Genomic DNA, 19,266 nt, shown 5'->3' on the forward strand with positions numbered 1-19,266 from the left:
TGAACAAGTAAATTGCTCCCACTTCGCTCTACTGTGCTCCTCCTGGCTCATGCTGTGGGGAAACAAGCCATGATCCTTGACTTGGCTTTATGTCTGAACTAGGGGTTGTGATTTGTTTTGCTCCAAACAACCTTCAATCTGCAGCCAAAGTTTGTTGAGAGATAACAATAAGGGAGGCATCGTGTTTCATTCCTTCCCAGAGTAAGTGGGGAGGGGAAATGATCCAGCTTGGTGTGTGGATGATAAAATAGTAACTATAGTTTACTGTGATGTGCTAACTAGGCCAGTGATTATAGGTATAATACCCTAGTCCAATCCTTTCATAGTGTGAGTGATGGGTGGGAGCGTTTCAAGGCAGTACGAAAAGCAGGAAAGTCAAGTAAAGAAAGTTTGGAAAGAGAAAGGGTGAGAGAGAAAAAGAAGACATTTTCTCAGTTGCATGGATGCCTGCAAGACATTTTCCAGAGGTGGGCAAAAGTGAAACACTGAAAGCAGCTTCAACAAACAATGAAAAGAATAGTGCCTGTTCTATAACTGCTACAAACTTACTACAGTGGTACCTTGGTTCTCGAACGGCTTAGTTGCCGAACAAATCGGCTACCGAATACCGCAAACCTGAAAGTAAGTGTTCCGGTTTGCAAACATTTTTCAGAAGCCGAACGTCTGGCACGGCTTCCACTTGGGTGCAGGAAGCTGCTGCAGCCAATTGGAAGCCGCACCTTGGTCTTCAAACAGTTTTGGGAGTCGAATGGACTCCCGGAACGGATTAAGTTTGAGAACCAAGGTACCACTGTATGTGGATGCCCATGCTCAGTCATTTGTGTTCTTAGGATTTTTATCAGTATTAACATGTTATAGGACACATTGGTTAATAAGACAACACCTGCTTATTTCTTTTCCATTATTCTCTACAAGCTATTTGATAAGAAGTGTCTCTGCTGCTTCCATGAGCAAGAAGTAGAATTACGAAGTGAGCCTGACTTCACACACTGAGTGTGCGACCCTGTACTCTCTATAAAGCCAGTTCAGGGCCCTTAGCATTGTGGCATGAGCACTGCTCCACCGGCAGAGATGAAGGTATGCCAGCAGGATGACAGCTATTCCCGTTATGTGCTGGCATAGATGTTCTCCCGGCAATGTGCCGCTAGCGGAGTTGGAGGAAAGATGCATGCCAGGGGTGAGTGCAGACACACCTCATCGAAAGCCTCTTTGTTTCCTTGATGTGCCCACAGAAAGTGCACAGCTCTACACCAGCCCTGGGTCTGGCATATTTTGTTCCCTCTCATTGTCCACGCGAAGGAAGGAGAGAAAAATTGGCTCCAGCAACATCTCCCATCTTGCCAACAGTGAAACAGGAGGCCATCAATGCATGGTAGGATCACTTCACCCTACCTTGTTTTCCCTTGCAAACAAACGGTGCTGTTTGGCAGCGGGCTTTTGTTAAATTTCATGGAAAGATATATTGGTTACATTGCCAGATGTATTCTTTTCAGTCTATAGACTGAATGGCCTTGCTGCTCCATTCACACATCAATTCCTGCCTTCATCTATTTTGAAGGTTGTTTTTGAAGGCCACTGTAGTCTTCAAGTTGTTTGCTCTGGCGTAATCCCTATCTGGCTTTACCTCAGAGCAACTAGTCTAAAGATATCAACCTACGTTTTCATCCAAGTTTTAGTTTATTAAGACCATTCAGACTGAAATACTGTTTAATAATATTAATAGTATTGTGAATTCATTGAACATGGTGCCAGAACACAATTCATGTGTTAATATGTTTTACTGTACTATAATAATAATAATAATAATAATTTATATGTTCAGTTTATAACCCCGCCTTTCATTAGATTGATCTCAGAGCAGATTACAACATGAAACCAACAATAAAAACCTCAAATGCAACAATTAAAAGCATCCAATTAAACCTCCCCCTCAAGCAAAAGTATGCACCAGGGAATAAAATCTGGTACCTTAACTCAACACTCATGAAAAGCCTGGGCAAAGAGGCGTGTTTTTAACTGGTGCTGATTTACTACCCAGGAAAGATGTGAAAGGCAATGGAACTACAGCAGGTGTAACTGTTTTATAGATAGTGCCACAGTGTGGCATTTTCCTACTTGAAGTGGAGGCCCTGTTCCTGCAGCACCAACATTATAAAAAGCCTTGCTGCACCAGTCACACATCAATTCCTGCCTTCATCTATTATCCAGTGTACACACATACAGACATTCACGATGCCACCAGAAGCAGGTTTCTTCACCCTGCTACCTGGCAGGGCCAGCTCAGTGTATACCTTGAGATGTTTTTACTGGTTGTGAGGGCTGCATTGGAATCCCTGCCTGCTCAGACTTCTTCAGCTAGATGAAAAAGCCCTTCAGTATCAAACTACATTGGTACCTCCGGTTACATACACTTCAGGTTACATACGCTTCAGGTTACAGACTCAGCTAACCCAGAAATAATACCTCGGGTTAAGAACTTTGCTTTAGGATGAGAACAGAAATCGTGTGGCGGCGGCACAGCAGCAGCGGGAGGCCCCATTAGCTAAAATGGTGCTTCAGGTTAAGAACAGTTTCAGGTTAAGAACGGACCTCCAGAACGAATTAAGTATGTAACCAGAGGTACCACTGTACAGCATTTGATCAGCAGAGGTAACGGTTTCTCCCCACCCCAAACCAACCAGAAGATGGATCTTTTGCAGTTGCCATTTGGCAAATATTCAGGTATACCCTGATATTGTGTATGGCTCATCTATATGTTCAGTCTGTGCTTCAGCCAGGGTTTGGAAGCCTTGAATTGTGAAGACACCTCAGCACTTGGATAGTGGTCTGTTCTGGAATCACGCTGAATGCATTTGCAAGATCAAGATGCACACAAAGAGCTTCCTGAAGAAACCGTTAAAATGGTTGGCCTTAGTTGTGGAACGCACACAACTTCAGCTTTCTTAGAATTTTGTCACTTGGAATTAATGGGCCTCACTTTGTAACAATAACTATATTTGGAATTGGATAGTAGGTCTCTCAAACTTGAGAAAACGTATCTGTTTTTAGCAGGATTTATTATATTTTGAGCCATTTCTACTGTGATTTTCAGTGTCAAAGGTACAAGTCTTGTGATGTAAGCTTGGCTGAGGAGTACTGGTTCAGCTCAAATGTTGTGGCTGAGCACCCAAACATCTCTCTGCTCTGTCACATTGCCGCATTTAGCACCTAGCCGTACATTGGAAAGCAGAAAATCCTTCTTTCCTGACTATTGGTTTCTAGTTAGGAACGGTTTTCCTGTTGACACAATGACCCAGAAATAACATTGCTGCTGTATGTAGGAGTTAGTCTTGTGAGAGGTAAAGGAGAAAATTATTTTTTAAAGCTCCTCTTCTATATCTGAGAAATCTAAACTAAGAGCAGATTATCCCCTGACGCAAATTTTTGTTCCTTCTCCTTTCCCCGCTAAGTGATTTTTAGATCTGTTGAGTGATATCACGAACAGCAGTTGATGATCACTTAATCTTTCTTTAAAACGCTGTCGTGTGGACCCCTGCTTGGAAATTTCAGCTTGAGCGCTGTAAGAAACAAGGTACGCAACACTGCTGCTGTCCTCCAGCTCCATGGCTCATTCTTTTGTACCATTATTCCTTTTCTCCGACTTCCTCAGCTAAGTTATAATAACATTTTGCAGCTGTTTTGTACAGGCACCCAACGAATCCACTGTCAATTCTCTACAGGTATCAACTGTTACCTGTACGTGCATTACGAATCTAATTGCCATTGGTTTGGTATAACAGCAAATCTGAAGAGGTAGGGACACTGCAGCAATCTGCCATATTCAATTTCTCATGCGGATATCGTTGTGCCACTGGTGTGGACACTAATCCTGGACCTTCCTGGTGTGGCATTTTATCTCCTTTACTTTCCTGTGGGAGGGTATGCCTAAATAATTGGCATATGGATGTTCCATGGAGAGGGGAAACACAAGAGGCCGAATGAGCATCTGGGTACAGATATCCATCAACGCTGCATTCTGATACGCATTCCGATACACAAATAGCTCAACTAGTTATGTGTAACTACATGCAGCTAGAGCAGGATTGGGCCATATATGGGTTATCAATCACAAACAAGCAAAACAATGTGTGTTTTTTTCCACGTATGGCTCGTACTGAACCAGGTACATGTGTTTGCTTGCAGACCCACCTTTGATTTCCTTCTCATATGCACTCATGATTTCTCACATGCGCTTATGATTCGAGGCATATCAGCAACATGGAATGCAAATTGCACAACCGGCACATGTATCTGCGCATCCACATGTGCCGGCTCACTCTATAAAGTGCCCTTGTTTGCATGACTGTTTTTTCAAAAGGAGGAAAAAGGGAAGGAGAAGTAATTCAGAAAAGCAAGAATATCTAAACAAAATTTAAAAATTCCTTCCAGTAGCACCTTAGAGACCAACTAAGAATATCTAAGATACTACCAATACTTTCTCTAGGCAACTGAGAGCGTGAGGTCTTCAAGGTGCACACAAACAACCTCTCAAAATTCTCCACCCTTATTTGTGGAAAATGTTCAGGGAGAAATACTAGCTCAGATCTAGTACGGGGAGGAGAAAAAGAACAGAAGTTTCACACATTCCCTAGCATTCCCTCCACTGTTTCTTTTGAAAGAGCCTTTAAGGGGAGCTCAGTGTTTTTGCTCTCCACAGGGCAGCTGCGTTTACTCTTTCTCGCTGCTCCTTGCACATGGCAAGCGGGTAATCTGACATCTTTACTATGAGCATATGCTTCGGTTTTGCACTCCACCACAAACCACACTTCTCGTGGCCAGAGGGGATCTGTATTGCTTCCTTTGCCGTCTGTCACACATGGATCTGCATTTAATGTCAACCTGCCATATTGAAATATAAAGTTGACCTGCTGCTGCTGTAACTGACTTCAGGTCAGTGAAAACCAGCTGCCTGATAAGAATCTAGGAATCCAGAATCTAGGAATTTGGAAATGGAATACTGGGTCTGCCCTACAGTTGCTAGCTTGCCCCAGCAGGATAGTGTTATGTATTTTATGGCCTATGGATCATAGCCCCAAATCGGTAGAGCATGAGACTCTTAATGTCAGGGTTGTGGGTTCGAGCCCCATATTGGGCAAAATATTCCGGCATTGCAGGGGGTTGGACTAGATGACCCTCGCAGTCCCTCCCAACTTTACAATTCAGTGATTCCATGTTTGAAAGATGGCTGTTATGCATACCCAGGAATCTGTGTAAATTAAAAAGCTGGCATGTCATTTTCTGCTACCAGTATGGGATATACTGGTATGTATGAATGGGCAAATATATCTTCCGGTAATCTGAGTGTGCTTGGTGTTTTCATAAGGCGGGAACCTGAGGCTGTGAGTCAGTGAGTCAACAGCCCAGAACCTTGGACCCTGGACAACTGCACAGCAAGAGGGTTAAGAACGACACTGCTAGACACACACACACACACACACACACACACACATTCCATTTTGTCGAGATGCAAGGCCACTGCTGGCCCTCCTCAATCCTGTTGCTGCTGCTGCACTGCACTGTGCTGTCTCTTCCTCCCACCTCAGGTGTACTTTTTACACTCCTGCGTCAGAACCTTGCCATGGGCTGCCCCATGTATGTCCACTATGGCATATATGGTTGACCAACCCATTGCTTACTATGACAGCGATACACAAGAGGAAAAAGCTTGCAGTGCCCCGGATGCAAAAAGTGGAAAGGTTGTTAAAAAAGAGAGAGTAGGATTTGTTTTTCTCAGGAAGAGCTCTACCCGAGAGGTTATCAGAGGGAAATGATTTTAAATTATTGATTAATGATTATTATAGACAGATAAAAAAGGATCTGCTCTACCTGATTATTTTGCGGATAGGTTATAATAATATATAAGCGTCTTCGCAGAAATTGGTACTTGTACAGCTGATGTGAAGGGAGATGGGAGATGAAATATTCTTGAAATATGATTGGGTTTAATTTTATTGAATGATGAAATGAAAGTTGGAAAAGCTAATGTGCTTGGAGCAGCAATGGACGGAGGGAAAAAGAAGGAACATCTGGGAGGGGGTGGGAAGTCAGCTTTTAAATTTGTATTAAATTTGTATTAATTTGATGGCAATTTTTAATAATACTGTAATAATAATAATAATAATAATAATAATAATTTTTATTTATACCCCGCCCTCCCCAGCCAAGGCCGGGCTCAGAGCAGCTTAATGGAAAATCAACAAAAAATAATTGGCAAAAAGTGGAGAAGGATGATGCCCAGTACTGGGAAAGATATACCCAAATGTTGTATGGCTGGGAGCTGTGGTTCAAAGCCAGCCTGGAGAATTTGCGGAATAGTTACAACCAGAGCAAAGGGTTCCACACTCTGCAGCACATGTACGGCTGAGGCGAGATGGGGGCAAAAGAGAGTTTTGACAGTGTGCCCATGACGGGGGGGTTTCATCAGCTCTGACAAGGACACCCTCACCTGGACGTCAGCTGATATGGAGGCCCAGATCACCAAGAGGTCCTTGGATACAGAGTTTGCCACTAACAAGTACAGGAAGGGCTACCTGGAGGAGACCTGCGTTGAGTGGCTGCAGAAATACTTGGACCATGGGAAGGAGGTTCTGCTCAGGACAGAGCCCCCAGTGGGGAAGGTGACACAGCAGGAACTTCCGGGTGGAAATCCCTCATCTGCCAAACCCCTAAAGAGATCGACACCACCTGGAGGAAGGATGTGGAGGCCGTGGAGAACAGCCCTTTATCCAGGGACATTGCTCCCAATTCTGACAGGACCTACCATGCCTGGGTCAGCATTGACTCCCAGGTCAGAGACTGCCACATGGAGCTTGCTGGCCTGCCAAAGCCACTGGTCTTGGCCTGGGAGAAACCTGCCCATGTGGGGCTCACTGTGGGAACTACTTTGGGGGTCTCGGCTGCTGTCCTGGTGATCATCTTCATCACCGTCAGGAATCAGAAGGCATCAACAAGTAGCCAGGGACCCGAGAATTCCACCAGGGCATGGCGTCAAGTTGGTGTGTGAAGTGGGTCTGGAGGGTTTGCTGTAGGGGAGAAATTAGGCTTTCTTTCACCAGGGTGTTATATGTGTGACAGAGGCTACTACATAGGGTTGCTCTGTAAGAGAGCAAGTGATAGGAAAAAGCACGGTGGCAAATTTTCAAGGCTGTGAGGGTGTTTTAAAAACAAAACAAAAACAAAAATAGGGTAGTTTTTCTATTTTATGAAGCTGTAGATTTTGTAAATGTTAGCTATATTATTATTATTATTAGAATTTATATATCACCCTATACCCAGGGGTCTCAGGCCAGGTCACATAATAAAACCATTAGCATTTTATATAAGCATCAACAGTGCATTTAACTTAAGATATTTAGCAGGCAAAACTTTTCATGTCATGGATATGAAGGGATATGCTTTGTTTCAAACAATGTAACTTGCATAATGTATTTATTTTTATGATAAGTAAGTAGAAAAGGGTAATTCTGTGTGAATTCAAGGGAGCCATTTCTGGATATATGGGTATTTTGCTTCAAAGAGAACTTGCGTAAAGGTTTGGGATGCAGTTCTGTTTTTATCCCATTTGGTCAATTGCAATGACACTGTTTATCTGTGTAAAAGATTGTAGACCTTGGAGGGTTTTTTTTTAGCGAAGGACTATTCTAACATCATCTCCAGTTTCCTACAGAAAAACTCTGATAGGAAACTTTAAAGGAGGGGAAAGGTGAAAAGAAAACATCAGCACACATTTGAATAGATATGCGCAGCTGTTGGGCAAAGGTCTAAAATCTTCCTCATTCTTCATCAAGCTCAAGTCAATTAATTACAAGACTACGCCTTTAAGAAGTTCTGCAAACATTTCAAGCAGCTCAGAAGACAGTAGGGTTAGAGCCAATCAGTATGATAAATGGGTGGGTGAGTGACTATCTCTGGAGGCAGGTTCACTTACCTACACGTGATATGGCAGATCTATGATTGGATCTCCCAATGTTTGCCTTTTTAAACTTAAAAGCAGCCATGAGAGGCCTTGAATTAGACTGGAACACAGTGTTGCAAGAGGGGTTAATCATTCCCCCTGTATCACTTCCCCACTTAACTCTCTCCCCCAAGCCAAACTATTACAGGCTTCAAGGAGGAGAAAATATTGGTGCCCCTGCTGTGTTTTGAAGAGGGAGTTCTGAATCCAAGCCCAAAGAGGCATTTTCAATTAGCTCCAAAATTGCTTGTTGCTGTTGCCTCCCGTCTCTAACCAGCATCTCAGGCCTGATTTCCCTTCTTACCTGCAATGATTTATTTCTCTCTCTCTCTCTCTTTGTGCATTTGTGACATGCCCAAGAGAGTCCTGGGCAGTTTCAGAATAACAAAACAAGGCCACTTATGGAAATAACACTGAAGAGACATTATAGCTGGGGGAAAGCCACAAACCACATGACTAGTGGGGTGCCACAGGGTTCTGTCTTGGGCCCGGTCTTATTCAACATCTTTATCAACGACTTGGATGATGGACTCAAGGGCATCCTGATCAAATTTGCAGATGACACCAAACTGGGAGGGGTGGCTAACACCCCAGAGGACAGGATCACACTTCAAAACGACCTTGACAGATTAGAGAACTGGGCCAAAACAAACAAGATGAATTTTAACAGGGAGAAATGTAAAGTACTGCACTTGGACAAAAAAAAAATGAGAGGCACAAATACAAGATGGGGGACACCTGGCTTGAGAGCAGTACATGTGAAAAGGATCTAGGAGTCTTGGTTGACCACAAACTTGACATGAGCCAACAGTGTGACGCGGCTGCTAAAAAAGCCAATGCAATTCTGGGCTGCATCAATAGGAGTATAGCATCTAGATCAAGGGAAGTAATAGTGCCACTGTATTCTGCTCTGGTCAGACCTCACCTGGAGTACTGTGTCCAGTTCTGGGCACCACAGTTCAAGAAGGACACTGACAAACTGGAACGTGTCCAGAGGAGGGCAACCAAAATGGTCAAAGGCCTGGAAACGATGCCTTATGAGGAACGGCTAAGGGAGCTGGGCATGTTCAGCCTGGAGAAGAGGAGGTTAAGGGGTGATATGATAGCCATGTTCAAATATATAAAAGGATGTCACATAGAGGAGGGAGAAAGGTTATTTTCTCCTGCTCCAGAGAAGCGGACATGGAGCAATGGATCCAAACTACAGGAAAGAAGATTCCACCTAAACATTAGGAAGAACTTCCTGACAGTAAGAGCTGTTCGACAGTGGAATTTGCTGCCAAGGAGTGTGGTGGAGTCTCCTTCTTTGGAGGTCTTTAAGCAGAGGCTTGACAACCATATGTCAGGAGTGCTCTGATGGTGTTTCCTGCTTGTCAGGGGGTTGGACTCGATGGCCCTTGTGGTCTCTTCCAACTCTATGATTCTATGATTCTTACCTGGGGGCTATTTACAAATAGGGTTTCTCACTGAAGTGCATAGGAGTAAAATAAGCTAAATACAAATGAACGGTTTTCATGGCTTGGCTGGTGAGAACCCACGTCTGTTTTAAACCTATGCTTCTCGTCTTATGTGTTTCACCTGGATAGCCCCATATAAACACACCTGCCTTTCGGATAGATTTCTGTGACTCTCAATATCCTCTGCTGTGTAACCATTCACAATATTGTGCAGCCACCTTGCATTTAAATGTTCCTGGACCTCCATCCCTCTGGACCGGCAACCTTCATGCCAGCCCCAGGAGACAAGTTCAGCATTATCTTTTATACTGACATTGCACCCCAGCTGATGAGCAGATGGTACTGACAAGCTTCGGCAGCCTTGTTTCGGATTTATCTTGGCTCGCAAGTTGCTTTATTTCACCCAGGAATCTGGTGTATGCTTAATTCCATTAGCAAAAAGCTAAATCAGAACCACAGAACAGAATCCCTTCCTTCGACCCTCCCCCCTCCCCTTTGCACCCACAAGGATAAGATGACTTTTCTGGCTGAAATATTGATTCCCATCAACTACAGCAACAGAGGTATTCCTCCTGCTATTTCCCCTTCTCTGGTATCTTGAAATCAAAAAGGCAGTGAAATCATTCCCAGCCAGAACTGATCAACTGGAGGGAAACAGTTGCTGCCACCCAGCCCTTGATCGATTTTGCTTGCATATTTATTTATTTATTGGCTTCTTGTGTGCCATTGTAAATACCTGATCAGTACGGAGACCCCAACGTCCTCGCAGTTGGCGTAGACTCTGCTCCATGTCTCCTGAATCACCTTTTTCTCTGCGTCTGACATCTCTTCGCTTCTTTCCCATCTCTCAATCTCCATTTCTCCTTGGACTTTCTCCATGAAAAACAGCCAGCAAAATCTTCCAGGGAAGCCAGGAGGAAAGAGAGGGGTTTGTGAGAGTCTCTCTTTCTCTCCGTGTGTGTGTCCTTTTTATGTGTGTGCGTGCGGGTGTGTGTGTGTGTGTATCCAGCAAAAAGAGATAAGGTGTTCTGTTTGTGGGTGGTGTGGCTGATACTGTTCCTGGCTTCCTCTCACTCTCTCTCTGTGTGTATGTGTGTCTGTCTATATAGAAAGAGAGGTATGTAATAAGAGATAATCAGGGGGAGAGAGAGAGTGTGTGTGATCAGATTTCAGATCTTCCAGTGCAGCCCCTTGCTGTGGTTCACTTCAGCTCAGCGTTTGTGTGTGTGTTTGTGTGTGCGTGTGCGTGTATGACTCTGAAGGGAAACTGACAAAAAGTAAAATATTCAAAGGCATTGCAAGACCAGCCTTTTTACCAATGTGTCAACGTGAGCTCACTTTTCTCTCTCCTCCCCCCGCCCTCCCTCTCCCCCCCTCCTCCTCCTCCTCTTCAGAGTGTGTGTGTGTGTGTGTGTGTGTGAGAGAGAGAGAGAGAGAGAGAGAGAGAGAGAGAGGTGCTCTTCAGTGTCAAATTCTCCTGTTTTGAGTATTTTATGACTTGAGATTTCTCCTTTTTTTCCCTCCTTCACCATTTGTAAACAGCTCAGAGAAAATGGAGCATCTGAAGTGAGCAGTTAAACTTATCCCAACAGCTGGCTTAGCTGAGATAGAGGTTTCGGATTCCCACCATATTCCTTAGGAGATTGTTTTTATCAACAGCAGCAAAAATCCTTGCTACCCTGTGTCTTTTTTGAAGGGGCTGGGGCTGGGAGAAGGCGCTATTAAATAAATGTTTATCTTCCACAGAATCTGAATTATACCCGGCTTCCAAGGAAATGTTTCTAATTATAAAATATTTCCCTGCCATCATCTAAACTGTGAATCAGATATCGGAGGAATAATCTGATTTTAAGCACGTGTGATAAAAACATATTTGCGGATTCACTTATTGACTTTAATAATAATAATAATAATAATAATAATAATAATAATAAAGATTGGAAAGCATGGGGGGTGGTTTCCAGGCAAGGGTGGAAGAGTGGGTTTAGAAGCAAGGACAAACATTTCCGCTGTTTGGTGGTGGTGAAAATGCTGTGTAGATTTTTTTGGTTTAATTCAGCCTGCATGTGTGACATTTCAACTCATTTGAGGTAAAAATAGTGGTGTTCAGTCCCCTTGCAAGTGTGTAGGAATAGACAATACATCAGAAGTTGGAAAGAAATAGATAGAAAAGGTGCAAAAACAAAACCCTCCCAAAAGGGATAGTTACAACACCATGTTAGTCTTTTGCAGCAAAAACAACCGAGAGTCTTGTGGCACCTTAAAGAGAGTCAGTGTGGTTTAGTGTTAGAGTGGGTTCTGGGAGACCCGGGTTCAAATTTCCACTTGGTGACCTTGGGCAAGTAGCTCTCTCTCAGCCTAACCTACCTCACAGGGTTGTTGTGAGGATAAAATAGGGAGGAGAATTATGTACACAATCTTGAGCTCCTTGGAGGAAAGTTGAGGTATAAATGTAACAAACACTTAAAAATATTGTGGCATATTACAGTCCACTTCATCAGATGCATAAAGCGTCATCCTGAGCAGCAGTCAGAAGGGGAAAAAATGTAGGAAAGCGCTGTTGCAGAAAAATGCAGATGATGATTATATCATTAGGAGTAACCACTCCAATAATTTTAAGATCCAGTTAACTGTTGATAACACAGACATCCTGGCATTGGTAAACAGGTATATACATCAATAAATGAGTCCATGCATGTTATTAATGGACTTCACTTCCGCATAGTAGAGGAAGAGTACAGCTTTCTTCCCTCCACATCACCAGTTACAATGTCTGGGGTAAGAAGAACCTGAAGTCCGGAAATAATCTAGGCCTGTTGGATTATTCTAACAAGTCTACTGGATGCCCACAAAACCACCACTGTCACCATTGGTCTGCATTATCTCCAGACTGGAACTTAGCCAGTTCACAGGAAGCACACAGTTTAAGGCTAAACATTACTATTAATCCTAAAAAATATATTAAATTCAAACTCAGTGTTCACAAAATGGAACGGGAATGGGAATTGCATAACCCCATCACTAGTGATTGTCACAATATTCAATGTGTACTTAGGGCATTCAAATATTCTTACCACACAGCAGTCAAAACAGAGATGAATGTCATCTGGAGGAAGGATTGCATTTCTCAGGTACAAAACACAGCAATTTAGGTTGCAATTCTATTCACACTTACCTGGGAGTAAGTATCATTGAGTCCACTGGGACTTACTTCTGAGTAGTGGGTTATGCTGTTTCGAAGGCCTGCTATCCTAGTAACTAGAAAACCATTTTAAAGGACTAATATCATGCTGTGTGAAACAAATATGAATTTACTGAGCAAAAGACTGCCAGTGAAGGACGTTCAGGAGTTGACTGTTCATATTTTGGATAATCTGATGTTTGACTAAATATTAGTTGCATGGCTCTACAAGGAAAGGCAGGCAGCATTCTGGAGTGGAAAGCAGGTTCAAATCCCTTCTCAAGACTAACAGGGGTCTCACCATCTCTCACCCTGTCCAATTTACAGGACTGTTGTGTGGACGAAATCTACATGTTCATTCCCAGTACCATTCTAAGCTTGTTTACTCAAGAAGTTAAACCCTATTGAATTCAATCTGGCTTTCTCCCATTGTGTACACTTTCTAATTCCCAACAGCATAACTTTGAATAAAATCACAAACCTTGCTAAATTAAAGGGGTGTGGGGATAATCCCATTTGCTGCCTTAGATGATGAATTTGACCCATAAAATGAATGACCCGGGAAGTTCTTCTATCAAGATAAGTATCTTACAATAATACTATAATAGTTTTAAAAAACAGAGGCGACCTATATCTATTGCTTACAATAAAAAATAAAATAAATTAAACCCAAGAATCAGGAAACCTAGATTGTACCATTTTACTTTTTTGGTCGCCACAATTGTAAGGAGGCACTACCAACCTTGAAATGTGTTCTCCAGCCCACTATGGCTATCTTAGCAATTATTTTATTTTATTTTCACAGAATGAAACTGTGGAACACTGGCTTTTGAGATAAATACACTGGGGGAACCACAATGCTCTTTGCCACTAGACTTTTGGTGTCCATTTAGATTTGAGGAGAACCTCCAAGCTATACACATTTTCATTCAAGGGGAGCACTACCCCCAATACCCCACCCAGAACAGGCTGTCCCTCCAGTTCCTGGATTTGGAAACCTACCCACAGAACCCCTGCCTTAGTAGGACCCAGTCTCAGTTTGTTGGTCTTCCTCTAGCCTCCAGGCTCTGGTTCAGCAGCTGCCCAGCTTATCCTGATTCAGATGCAAAGATAAAGCTGGGAGTAATGTGTCTACAGTATTGGTGAAAGCACACTCCAAATCCCTGGGTGTCTCCTTTCAGTGGTTCTGCATAGATATTAAATAGCATGGGGGACTGGGGGGTGATGGAAACTGGCAGGACCCCACAGCAGGACTGCCAAGTGGTCAAGCCAAAGTCCTCCCAAGCTACTCTCTGGCAGAAGTCCAGTAAGTAGGAGTGGAACTACCGGGTTCCACTGAGTGGAAGCACTGAGTGCTCCCAACTCACCGAGACTTTCTCTAGGAGAATACCATGGTTATTGGTACCTATTGTCTTCAAGAGGTTTTCCAAGATCAACAGCGTAGTTGTCTCCCCACCAGGTAAGCCCGGATGGTTAAGTCCAGCCCAAGGTGACTATAGGGTGTTGCGCTCATCTTGCTTTTCAGGCCAAGGGAGTAGGTGTTTGTCCACAGACAGCTTTCCAGGTCATGTGATCAGCATGACTTAACCACTACTGGCACACAGAGGACTGTGACGAGTGCCAGAGTGCATGGAAACGCCGTTTACCTTCCCGCCACAATGGTACTTATTTATCTACTTGCACTGCCATTCTTTCGAACTGCTAGGTTGGCAGAAGAGCAGAGCAATGGGAGCTCACCCCGTCGCAGGGATTCGAACCGCCTACCTTCTGATTGGCAAGCCCAAGAGGCTCAGTGGTTTAGACCACAGCACCACTTGCTGTCTCCTACCAAAGGTCACCCATCAGGGTAACTGAAGCTGTTTCAGTTCTGTGCTGAGGCATGAGGCCAGATAGGAATGGGCTCATCCAGCCGGACATTCCCGCAACTGGCCAGCCACCACCCTCTCAATCACCTTGAATCAGCTAAAGGATATTTGCAACAGGGTGGCAGCTGTCCACAACCTTGGGGTCCAGGGAGGGCCTACTGAGAACGGAATCAGTCAATGAGAAACTGGATGGGGAAAGAACCTGGGGGAAACAGCATCTTTCAGATAACCTTTCAGATCAAAGCAGGTGTCTGCATAAATCTCTGTCTTTAAACAGCCACCAGCAAATGCAGGCGAGGCTTTGGTGAGTTTGAGAAATGAATGATGTGAGATATTCTCTCTGCACCACCACACACACACACACAGAGACACACACAGAGAGCAAGACGGTCTTAAAGAATTAAAGTGACATCTTGGAAACACAAGGTTTAACAAATGAGTCTGTGGGATTACCCAGCCAGCAAAATTTGATCCAACGGAGGAGGAAAGAGCACAAGAGGCTGGGCGTTCTATGAAAGTCCAGGCAAATCCAGGGTGATAGGAAATAATTGAGGAAATCCTTCATGCAGTTGATTGCCATGACAATAGAGCAAAAGCATTTCTTATGCTCCAGAGGGCTGTGGGAAAACTTTTATTTCTCAAACTTTAGTAGGAGGAATAGATGCCTTGCAATGGGAACTGAAGCAACTATATGGGGAGGGAGGCAGAGAGAGGAGGTTGCACATACTCAGTGTAAGTTGCCCCTTACAATGAGGGGGTGGAGAGTGCCATCATTATTTGCCAACACTGCAGCAACAAAATGCATGCAAAATGAAGCACTAATTGTTTTGGATGGGTGCTCCTGCCAGTGCTCTCATGGCAACTGACAGACTTTCAGGAGACTTAATGAAATCAGAGATCACTTTTGAAAGAAATTTTCTCTTCACTTGCAGGATATTATTGCTGGCAAATATTACCAGTTGTACCTCTTTCCTCATATCAAGCCACAGTCAACAGCTGTTTGAACAAAAGGCCACTTGGGCCAATATTCAAAAGTGCAAGTTGACACAAGCTATGAGTAGATGATTTGCACAGAATGAACCCTGTGACAACATTATTAGCAATTCTAAAAATCCACATTTAGGCGTTAACTTTATCAGGCCAACCAAAATGTTATAAGATAGCATGTGATGATTCAAGTTCTCCTGAATTCTTTATCAGGATAGATGGTAAACAAAACAGGGCACTCCACCCATAGCTTCAACATCAGCCAATTTTTCCCCTCACTCCTCTCTGTCGTTATGTTTACCATCTAGCCCAAGGAAGAAATCTGGAGAATTCTAGAACTTGCATACTATATTTTGTAACATTTTGGCTGGCTTACTTAAGACATTGCTAACATGTGAATTTTGGAATTTTCCTTGTGGGCCAACTTGGCAACCTTTTCTTTTTGAGTTAACATTAGTAACGGTATCACTTTAAAAACAGGAGGGTCAACTGACACCTGTGATGGAACAGATCAATGACAGAGGATCTTGGCAAACAAAATATTACAAATGATTTCTCAGAATTTTAGAAGATGTGCACTAGTTCCGCCTTTAGAAATTTGTGTTGAAAAAGAATTAAGGGCACATATTGAACCCTAAAGTGATTTAATAAATCAGATTGCAAGTTGTGGATATAAGTTTAGCTCTCAAGCTGACTAAAGGAGAATCAGCTGGTAGCTGGGTACTTTCCTGAACAGGATTAATACCTTTATTAATATCGTTCTCTTTCAAAATGGAAATTCAGTGGTATCTTGGTTTACAACCATAATCCGTTCCAGAGGTCTGCTTGTAAACCAAAACAGGTTGTAACCCAAGGTGAGCTTTTGCCAATGGGGCCTCCCCCCAAAAATTGGTTGTACAGTGGTACCTCGGGTTACATATGCTTCAGTTTACATACGCTTCAGGTTACAGACTCTGCTAACCCAGAAATAGTACCTCGGGTTAAGAACTTTGCTTCAGGATGAGAACAGAAATGGTGCTCCAGTGGTGCAGCAGCAGCAGGAGGCCCCATTAGCTAAAGTGGTGCTTCAGGTTAAGAACAGTTTAAGGTTAAGAACGGACCTCTGGAACGAATTAAGTACTTAACCCGAGGTACCACTGTAATACCAAAAAAATGGGTTGTAATCCAAAAAAAAGGGACACTCACTTCTGGGCTTGAAGTGGTTGTAATCCAAAGCAGTTGTAATCCAAAGCGGTTGCAAACCAAGGTACCACTGTAAGACAATTTCAAGTGAGACTAGTTTCTGCCGTGAATATCAAAGAAACATTTGAGATGAACACTTTATATTATTGGGCTCTACTTTCCTCAACAAATATTGTGCAAATATACGTAGGTATGTCCACAGTAAGATCTGTTGATGTTCTAAACAGTCACTTGGGCCAGACAGCCAAATGAGGAGATGTGAATGCCAAGGAAAGGGCATTTGGAGGGTAGGACTCAAACCAATGGATTCAAGTTACAAGGAAGGAGATTCCAACTAAACAGCAGCAAGAACTTTCTGACAGCAAGAGCTGTTCAACAGTGGAACAGGCTCCCTCGTGTGGTTGTGGACTCTCTTTCATGGGAGGATGGATGGCCATCTGTCATGGATGCTTTAGTTGAGATTCCTGCATTGCAAGAGGTTGGACTAGATGACCCTCGGGATTCCTTGCAACTCTATGATTTTGCAACTCTATGAACATGGCATTATGACTGGGTGCCCATTCCTTTGTTAGGGAGTTTTGTTGCTGCCTCTTCATCAGAGCTAGTTGCTGGGAGATGGTTTCTCAATACACACAGATCTCCCTTCAGTGTTTTGAACAGGAAAGCCATTGGAAGAGGACACAGCCAAGCTAAAGGGAGCAGTTTGGAAGAAGAAGAAGTTTGGATTTGATATCCCGCTTTATCACTACCTGAAGGAGTCTCAAAGTGGCTAACATTCTCCTTTTCCTTCCTCCCCCACAACAAACACTCTGTGAGGTGAGTGGGGCTGAGAGACTTCAGAGAAGTGTGACTAGCCCAAGGTCACCCAGCAGCTGCATGTGGAGAAGCGGAGACGCGAACCCGGTTCACCAGATTACGAGACTACCGCTCTTAACCACTACACCACGCTGGCTCTCTCACACTGGAAGGAGGCAGGGATCCTATTTTGCAATGAATCATAGAATTATTTTGGGTTGAGTTGGAAGGGACCAGGAGGGTCAGCTTGTCCAATCCCCTGCAATGCAGGAATCTTTTGCCGAACATGGGGCTTGAACTCACAACCCTGAGATTAGGAGTCTCATGCTCTACTGACTGAGCAACTGCATAAGGGGGAGAAGAGAGCTGTACTGAATATATCAGGGTGGGTTTCCTAATAAATGGATAGATCCTATGCAGTATCTCAGTGGTAGATCAGATGCCCTCTACAGATAGCTTTGTCCTTAGAAGGGGGCGGCAGTGGGCAGAGCCCCACACTCTCCTTCACATTATTGTTTATCATGACGAGGGATAATGCCAGACAAGAGCAGACAGATGCAGAGAAAGAGAGAGATCGGTGAGTTAGTTGAAGAATGGAAGCTATTGCACGGTGCAGAGCCTCTTCCTGGGGAATCTGTCATGGGATAACAAATCTGTTGCCTTTTAAGAATATCTGAGGGTTGCCTCCATCTGTGCTCTACTTGGATATTTGTAAGGAAAGCCATTATTACAAAAGCACAGCAAGTCCTGAAATCTGAGAGAAACAGTACCGTTCAAAATTTAAGTGATTCCAGGAAGGGGACCCACAACTTTAGAAATTACTGGAGGGAATGGAAAGGTTAGGCTCCATTTCCAGTTCAGAAAAACACTGAGAATCGAAACGCAAAATATTGTTTTACAAACTATTTTAAGAGGCTTTATTTGCATTCTTTGTAATGCCTCATAATAACTACAGCAGTATGGGCCATTGTGCCCTGGCACGACTATTGAATCCACAGTCCATTTCAATTTCATTTTTCACAGGAACCCCGTTGTGTGTGAAAGCAACACCTGGAAAGAACTACAGGTTCTTCTGGGAAACAACTGGATGTCCCTGACGACAAAGCAGAGTTTCCACAACTGTTAAGAACCCGTCGGTGGATGAAGGATATGAGACCATCAGAGTGATGGAAAGTTGGCTCTCTCTGTGGAGTTTTGGCGAGGAAGCGACAGAGCAGCAGCCTGCCTGCTTTGTATGTGTTTGGCATAGCCTGGACATGCACTCCGCTAGGTACAAGGCACCAATGAGGCACACTGATAAAACAGCATCAGGATTTATTCATCTATAACCTCATTTGAAGTAAATCCACAACTGGGTTTGTTTTGGTCCTGCTTGCTCTGTTCAGTGAGATTGAGGAGGGGAGGGAGACAGTGGGCAAAAAGGAAATGAGGCGAGAATGTGTACCTGAGAATGTACACACAGGTGTCTGTCTGTCAGACTTGGCAAGGAAAGGACAGATGCACTACTGCCCATTTCGACTCTGGTTCTTCACGCACCAGTCCATCTTGTTAGTTTTCTTTCCCCTGGAATGCTTCCTCTGTGTTTTTGTTAACTTCCCCTTTGCTGCCTCGTTTATCTTCTTTCCCTATTTGTCTCACTTGTTCCTTTCTATGGGTTTTTAATTAAGGGCCCCTGCCTGTTTCTGTCACTCTCCATTCCCCTCGTCTCTCATCTCCATTTCCCTGTATTCCTCCCTCCGCCTCCCTGCCCGCTTTCCGTCTCTGGCTTCCACGTCTTGCCCCTTTTAAAAGCAACCCGAGCGTATT

General features: G+C 43.7%; 1 protein-coding gene and 1 long non-coding RNA gene across 5 annotated transcripts in view; one reads left to right on the top strand and one right to left on the bottom strand.

Annotated features, from left to right (window-relative positions):
- The window catches only part of CYGB (cytoglobin), a 53,580-nt gene extending 42,804 nt beyond the window's left edge, over positions 1 to 10,776 (bottom strand). For 2 of the 3 annotated variants that reach the window (XM_080994087.1, XM_080994086.1), the window contains exon 1: positions 10,187 to 10,770. In XM_080994087.1, the coding sequence (XP_080850213.1) occupies positions 10,187 to 10,329 (143 nt within the window). In that variant the 5' untranslated portion in view covers positions 10,330 to 10,770. Of the gene's footprint in view, positions 1 to 10,186 lie in introns of all 3 variants that reach the window. The other variant, XM_080994085.1, reaches the window with a different exon arrangement.
- A 6,553-nt stretch (positions 10,777 to 17,329) lies between these two features.
- Positions 17,330 to 18,816, top strand: LOC308470723. 2 transcript variants are annotated; one of them, XR_013982598.1, is made up of 2 exons: positions 17,330 to 17,481; positions 18,484 to 18,816. It is a non-coding gene; the product is annotated as an uncharacterized lncRNA (long non-coding RNA). The 2 variants fall into 2 exon arrangements; XR_013982599.1 differs by lacking the exon at positions 17,330 to 17,481 and adding an exon at positions 17,559 to 17,636.
- Positions 18,817 to 19,266: the final 450 nt, after the last annotated feature.

The sequence above is a fragment of the Podarcis pityusensis genome (assembly GCF_964106645.2).
Source record: "Podarcis pityusensis genome assembly, chromosome: 2".
In the NCBI taxonomy this organism is placed as follows: domain Eukaryota; kingdom Metazoa; phylum Chordata; class Lepidosauria; order Squamata; family Lacertidae; genus Podarcis; species Podarcis pityusensis.